Source organism: Zonotrichia albicollis, chromosome Z, assembly GCF_047830755.1.
Source record: "Zonotrichia albicollis isolate bZonAlb1 chromosome Z, bZonAlb1.hap1, whole genome shotgun sequence".
Lineage (NCBI taxonomy): Eukaryota > Metazoa > Chordata > Aves > Passeriformes > Passerellidae > Zonotrichia > Zonotrichia albicollis.
The window spans coordinates 74887199-74895223 of NC_133860.1; the positions used below are offsets into that span (position 1 = coordinate 74887199).

Genomic DNA, 8025 nt, shown 5'->3' on the forward strand with positions numbered 1-8025 from the left:
TTTTAAGGAAAACAAAAACAAACTAAAAGAAGTGCTCCCATGTAAAGATAACATAGAAACCCAGACGCAGCTTTATTATAAATGTATTTTAAGACTGAAGTGTCAAAGGCTGTATGAAGCCCACCTGCTGTGTACATATGCCCTCCCCTAGGCCTCATCAGCACTTCAAAGGCTTACTATACTTCTCCTATCTTGTTCTTTCCATTTCTAGCTTCACAGTTAAGCCTGAAACCACCTTGCGCCACCACCACAATCACAGAACACAAAGAATGCCTTGGATTGGAAGGGACCCTAAAGATCATTTGGTTCCAACTCCATTGCAATGGGCAGGAACATCTTTCACTAGACCAGGCTGCTCAGAACCCCATCCAACCCAGCACTGAACACTTCCAGGGATGAACCTTCTCTAGACAACTATTCCAGTGCCTCATCAACCTCACAGTAAAGAATTTCTTTCCAACATCTAATCTAAACCTACTCTCAGTCTGAAGCCACTCCCCATTGTCCTGTCACTACATGTTCTTGAAACAGCTTTTCTCAATCTTTCAGTAGGCTCCCTTCAGGAACAGGAAGACCAAGATAAGGTAATCCTTACTCCTCTTTTCCAGACTGAATTTCTCTCAGCCCTTCCTCATGGAGACATGATCCATCTTTCTAATTATATTCATGGCCCTCCTTCAGACTTGTTCTGTGCCCTTCCTGTGCTGGGCACCCCAGAGCTGGATGCAGGGTTCCAGGTGGGCTCTCACCAGAGCAGAGAAGAGCAGAGGGGCAGAATCCCCTCCTCACCTGCTTTGGTTGCAGCCCAGGGCACGTTTGGCTCTGTGGGCTGTGAGTGCCCACAGCTGGGTCATGTCCAGCCCCTCACCCACCAGCACCCCCAGGCCCTTCTCACAGGGCTGCTCTCGCTCCCTTCATTCCCAGCCTGGAGTGATAACAGAGATTGTCCCAACCCTTGCACTTGGCCTTGTTAAACCTCATGTAAAATGCCATACTTCTATCATAATGAGCAATATATTAGTAGAAATCATGCAATGCATAAAATATTTTAATGAGGTCATAACTTCATCAGTTTTAAGACCTCAGCACAGTTGGCATTTTGCACTGGAAGAACTCTGTAAGTAACTATCAAACATGATACACTGGAGACTTGAGGAATCGCATATTCATCAATGCATCAGGAAATAAGATTTAAAACAATTATAGAGTATCTTGAGCTGGAAGGGACCCACTAGACCATCAGGATCCACCTCCTGGCCCTACAAGAGAATCAAACCACATGCCCAAGTGCAATGCCAAAACACTTCCTTAACTCTCTCAGGCTGGAGCTGCGACCACTTCCCTGGGGAGCCTGTTCCAGTGCCCATCCATGCTCTGAGAGATCAATACCCAGCCTACACTTGCCCTGACACAACTTCAGATCATTTCCTAGAGTCCTGTCACTGGTCACCAGAGAGAAGTATCAGCCCTGCCTGTACACTTTCCCTCATGAGGAAGCTATAGCTTGTCACGAGGTCTCTCCTCAGTCTCCTCTTAGCCAGGCTGTCACTGCTGGTACGGCTTTCCTCCCAGACCCCTCACTGTCCCTTCTGGATGCTCTCTCACAGCTTTATGTCCTTCTAACATTGTGCTGCTCAGAAGTCAGAACCCAGGCTAGCTCCTGTTAACCTAGAGCTATGAAGAACAAGAGTAGCTTAAAGAGGTATTAAAGCATCCTAGACTTGTTGTTTCCTGAACAAAAACACAAAATGTTTTTCAAAAAAAAAAAAGTTCTGGCATTTCTCCACACTACTTGAAAAGACTGACATTTGGGGGAAAAAAAAGGAATCACTTCAGACATCAGTCTGTTCAGACAGATTGGATCATACCTGGTCACACTGGCTTCCTAATGCCAATAAGCTGCAGCACCACTGACTAGCTCCTAAGTCTGTAGAACTGATCTGTTCCAAAGAGACAGAAAGGGGAGAAAAAGGCCTTTTCAAAGAGTTTCTGAACAGAACTACAGCCAAGCAGAAGGATGATGACTCGGAGGTTATTTTTGATGTTTAGTTAATGTTTGCCTGCAGGAGAACTACAGTTTCAAAGACAAAAGGCAAGGGATGCAGAGGGTAGGGAAGTTCTATATTGCAATGGAAAAAGGGTCTGAAGAAGGTGACTACGTTTTCTGGCAACTAGCTCCCTTTTCTACTGCTGTCACTACTCCTCACACTGACCAGGCACCTTAGGGACACCCTCCTAAGGTGTCCTTCCTTTGGTTCTTTGCTGTCCCCCCTGCAACTCATCCATTAGACGGATTCTGTGCAGAGATGTCAGATCCTCTTCAATACTCACTGGAGCCCAGACATCAGCTGAAAATGAAGTTCCTAAGCAGCAGTACCTTACCAAGATGTTTCTCTAAACAAAGTGCATAAAATTTACTGCTGGGCTAATTTTACATTTAAGATTTTTTTTATTCACAGCAGAGGTATTTTAGTGTAGTATAATAGAAGTCTGTACTTGGGAATAAGAAATATTTTCCATACTGTAAGACGGTCTCAGATACCACAAGAATGAATTCTGCCTACCAGTCACTTTATCTAACTTTTATTGTGAGATTTGTCCATGATAGTTAACATGCCACTCATCTTCATTTTAACCGGAGCTAATATGAGTGCATCTTTTTATGCAATGTTAACCAAAAAAAAAGGTAATTCCAGTCTTCTCTTAAGCAAGTATAAGTGATTCCAGTATAAGAATTTATTGTATGTATATATACACACACATAGATATTTTCATATATATATATATATATATTCATTTACCTATATTCCCTTGTGGGAAGGGGAGGGGAAGGGAGGGAGGGCCAAGGCAGAAAATGCTGTCATACAGTTAAATGGAGAAAGCATTCCTAAATGTATATTAATTTTTTAAAATAATAATATTAAAACCCTAAGACAAGTTTTTGAAGCAAGCAGAGCCTCCATGTCTGATGTTGGCAGGCCATAAAAGCCTTTCACCTTAAGAATGCCCTAGAACATTTACAAGAAAGTTGTCTTTGCACAATAAGACAAGCAGTTAACGTGATATTATCACATACTTGGAATGTTTATTAAATAGTGCTTTGTTCTTCTGTTCCAGAAATAAACAAGATAGAACTAGTTCAAGCTGCAGGACCATGGATCTCACTTGCAGCTGACACAGCAAACAAGCCTGAAATTAGGAAGTGAAAAATGTTCTAGACCTGTGAAAATAAATGTGATTTTGTATTGCAGAAGAGGGTTTTCACAAAAATTCTGCCCATTCTTTTAATCCAATGTTGGCTCTTAGTTCTATATTAATATTTCTTTGAAGAAGAATAGCAGAAATTTTGACTGGAACAGTGCTTTAAAAGCACAGGAAATAGTATAGACAATTATACAAACTATTCTGATTTCTTTCTAAAATGGAAGTCTGACATATACAACTCACAATCTGAGACTGCTATTGGGAAATTACTCTCAACAGAAGGAAAGCCAACAATTGGGGGGGCCTCAACCTCTCACACTGCACAGGACCTCCCACACATTTATTTATCTTACAATCAACCTTCCTGACATATTTCTTCTATGTACTGACATACTAAGTTTTTGCTATAGTTTCTGCTACAGCTATTTAAGGGCTGACACATTACCTTGGACAACTTGCACAAACTTTATTTCACCAACCTCTCTTACATGAAGGGCAGCTATTATCCACGGCTAAATGCAGCAGACCATGCATGCACACATACGTATTTATAAAGATACATATATAAACACATTCAAGCATATATGGGATGAACATACACTAGAAAGACAATGCAAAACTCAGTAAAAGTCAAGATAAAAACTAAAGACAAATCTATGAAGCAGATGATACTGCAGTAATTGCTATCTTTTTATCCTATGCACAGAATGATCAAAATCAAAAGACTCCCCAAGAGCCACATGGTATCTTGCAGAATTATTTTATTCTAGTTTATTATGGCCTCTCTCTAGCCCCACTTTTGATCAAAACTTACACTAGTCTACGTATTCCACTTAAACATTCATTTAATTAAATTCTTTTATTAGGATGCTAAATTAAATTTTAAGCAATTCCATTTCATCATGTTTCATAAAAAAGATTCAACTTTATTTATCAGAAGTACTTGACCTATTATACTACAACCATATTAGAGTATATACAAGTATCCAATTCATTGGCCATGCCCTTTGAATCATGTTTCACTGCACTTCAAATCATGAAACTGCACTTTTCATTGACGTGCAAAGAAATTTTATCTTTTTTTTAATTAATTCAGTTAGGACATAATTAATTTCTTAAGTCCAGAGTAGCTTAACTCAAATATTATTTAAAAAAAAAAAAAAAAAAAGCATTCTTAAAAAGGTTCCCTACTAAATCCCTTCCCTTTACTAAATACCAACCAAGAAGCAGATGAGGTGTAAACAGTGTAATTTCTTGACTGACTATTGTGATATCTAAATTTTCTGGGCTACAGATATCCAGGGGGTTCTTAGTGTAAACATTAAGTATTTTCTAGACAGGTAAGAAAGAATATCACTGAGCCATAGAAATTAATTTTCTAAATTTATCAGAAAACCTTGCAGAATGGAAAACCTTCTTCTACTGCAACCCAGTACCTTTAGAAAACTCAGTGTGGTCTTGATTAAGCTATGTAACCTCACTCCTCACCCAATTTTCCCGGTGCCTTTTAATTTCAGATATTTAGTTCCCAGTTCTATCCATCTTACATAGCAAGTCTCAAGTCCAGAATTAGTTTAATCACACACACAGATGAAATCTGTCAAGGAAATATTTTGGTTCCATTGAAATAATCTATGTAATTAATCCTTTTTTCACATATTTTTACCCTACGAACAATCGCTCTTTTGTGATTTTCATTATCAGTTTTGGGACTTGCACTTGTAAAGTTGCTATTGCTCACAGAGACTTCCCCCCCTCCAAAACCTTTTGCTACTTTGGTTAGGGGAAATAATAATGACAAAAAAAAATTAGAGAATCAGAACTGAATATGCAAAAACATTGTATCAGTGCTGGTTACCCATTTAATAACTTAAATACAAGTTCAGTAATAACTAGTTCAGAGGAATCATGTGATAAACTCCAGGAGCTTACTTTTACTCAAATATTTCAGACCTGACATGAATAAAAGAAAGCAAAGGATGTCTTCCACTGTGGACAAGTACATGGAAAATAAAATAATTCAGTATCTGGAGAAGAACACAAAGAATAAACAAGTAACTCCCAACAGCAGAGGGCCAGCTTCTCACTGATTAAGTGTCCTTACGTTACTATCACCTGCCCTCAGCAGAGAAACAACAGGCATGCTTCTTATTGTATCTTGATACTTATGAGCCTTTTTCAACACATAAATAAAAAATGGGCTAAAAACTTTATCAGTGTTCTCTCCAAGGAAGCTCATGCTCCTTCACATCCTAAAACAAAAGTCAGAACAACAAACCTGCCTCACATTAGATATCTGAAATACTTCCTTAAAAGATATCAGCACATACTCAAAAAGGTGCATGATTCAGTGGATACAGAAAGTTTTACACTAATTTTTGCTTCAAAATTTTCAGCTTTTAAGAGAAGAATCTTGATATTTTTAGCTTAGAACCGTAATATTTTAAAATACTTCACTTTGAATATTCAGTGCTGTCTATGAGAAAATATCCTGAAGCATACTGTATCTAAAAAAATAAAAAAAATTACAGACCAAGTTCTCCTGTTGGACAAGGAGAACTTGTCCCTCCTGCACAGTACATAACCTTGAAATATCAACTCCTATCTTCTCAGCCACAATAACTGGAAGCATAGAAGTTTTACATGTTTGGGGTTTTTTTTTTCCTTTTCTAAAATAAAATTCAATAGTATTTATACTAATTAATGCTTATATCATCATTTCAGACAAGAAAAAACTATGGGGCATTTTTTTTCATTGGATTTTCTAATGCTTGAGTCTGTCATCCTTTTCCAAAAAAGCAGAAATTAGCTTCGGTGCCTTTTACTTCTTAATCCTTCTGAGCAATCTCATCAACTTAACACAGCATTAGCACAGAATCAGTAACAACAACAAAAACATCCCTGAAGCAGTCAAGGATATATCTGTTAGCCGTTTTAAATTTGAGGAAAACAAATCCATTAATAAGCCTTCAGGGAAATGGATAATGAAAGGAAGATGAATGCAGCTATAGGAAATATTGTTATTACATTTATGTCTAGGAAACATTGTTACAATATACTTCTATGAAAACAGCTCCTCCAAAAGAGAGACCACAGTAATGAATATCAAAAATTACACTTCTCAATCATTCCATTCTCCTGAAGAAAAGATTCCTACTCCTCTTATCCACTGGAGACCTCCAAAACTTTACATAAGCTCGGCTGTAACAGGTAGAAAGTGAGTCTAGTGAAATGAATGACTCAAACTGTGTCTCTCAAAAAAAATGACCTCAAAATGGCAAGCTTATGACAAGATACTTTGAAAGCTTACCAGCATTCCTCTGTAAAGCAGACCTCCTCGTCTCTTACTAAATGGCTTCCCACCGCAGGTGGCTCTTTGACATTTCTGAATACGTAAAATTGGAGAGTTTGGCACAATTTGGTATCTGAAGTCTCAACTGCTGTGGTTTAAGGCATCTTCTAACATGAACTTATTTATGGGAAGCAAGGGCACGGCCGGACAGCGCTGCAGACAGACTCGGCAGAGCCAGCCTAACCCTGGGGAAGCGCCTCTGCTCCAGTGCCCCAGGCGGAGCTGCAAGCAGCTGGGCGAATTTAACTGCGTACACCAGACGGGACGGCAAACAACAAGATTTCATTCCTGCATTTCCGCCTATCATTCCCTTATCAAACTGGAGAGCACACCAGGCTGAAGCTGGGGGCAGCCATAAAAGGTAAGGTTAAAAATACCCCAGCGCGGTGCCCTGAGAAACTTCGCTGCATCTGATTTCATTCCTCTTCAGCCCTACGCGGAGGGAGGGTGGGAATAAGAACACAACAGAAGTGTGTTTACAAAACAAAAGCAAAAGGAAGGAAAAGGCACTTTAATAAAGACTTTGGCCTTTGCAACCTACTGAAGTGCTTTCTCTCCACTCTAAGAGACAGGGACTTCAAACAGCCTTTGAAAACCTCAGCAACACTAGGGCTGGCTATTCCAAGTCTTCCTCAGCTATGCGCAGAAGAGGATTTCAGCCACCTTCCTGACTGCAAGGCAGCGCTGAACTCCCTTCCAGAGCGAGCCGCACGTCCCGGCAGCCGTTTATGTAATCTTTTATCGCCACCACCACATCTCCGCGGCCCCGGACCGCCGCTGCCGGCATGTGCCCGCCGCCCCGCCGGCTCCGCGCCCTCCCGGGGCCGCCGCCGGCAGCGGGGCCGCCGCTCCGCACAAGTTTTGCGCGCCCCCGCCCCCGCCGGGCCCGGGACCCGCGGGCCCCTCGGGCGGCGCCGCCGCCGCCGGACGGCGCCACCGGGGCGAGCCCCGAGCCCGGGGCCGCCCGCGGCCGCCGCGCCTGACGCAGCCGCTTTCGGCGCCGGGCCCTGCGGAGGCGCCGCGGCGAGGGACACTCACCGTGAAGGGCTGGTCGTGCAGGCTGCCCACGGAGAAGCAGCTGTCCCCGGGATTCACGGCGCCCGTCAGCACCTGGTGCAGGTTCATGGTGGAGGGCGCGGCCGCTCGGCCACCGCCGCTTGTCCCCCCGCGCCCGGCGGCGGCGGAGGCGGTGCTTCCCGGGGGCGGAGCGGCGCCGCGCATGCTCGGCCGGGGCGCCGTCCCTGGGGCGGGCTGAGAGTTCCGTCCGCCCCGTGTGTAACTCGACTTTCCTGTTAAAATAACCAGACTTTCCTGTCAAAACAGCGCTGGAAAACGCTGCCGCTGCGCCGGAGACAGGCGGTGGTGACGGAGCGGACTCGAAACCTGCCGAGCTGCTGCGCCTCCCGCCTGCTCGGGCCGGCAGCGCCGACCCCAAGCGCATCTGCTTCCAGCCCCTTCCAACAAGGGCA

At 42.8% G+C, this 8025-nt stretch overlaps 1 protein-coding gene across 4 annotated transcripts in view; it reads right to left on the reverse strand.

Annotated features, from left to right (window-relative positions):
• The window catches only part of DMXL1 (Dmx like 1), a 76979-nt gene extending 69199 nt beyond the window's left edge, over nucleotides 1–7780 (reverse strand). For 3 of the 4 annotated variants that reach the window (XM_026794424.2, XM_014268105.3, XM_014268104.3), the window contains exon 1: nucleotides 7595–7780. In XM_026794424.2, the coding sequence (XP_026650225.2) occupies nucleotides 7595–7777 (183 nt within the window). In that variant the 5' untranslated portion in view covers nucleotides 7778–7780. The remainder of the gene's footprint in view (nucleotides 1–7594) is intronic. The other variant, XM_014268106.3, reaches the window with a different exon arrangement.
• Nucleotides 7781–8025: the final 245 nt, after the last annotated feature.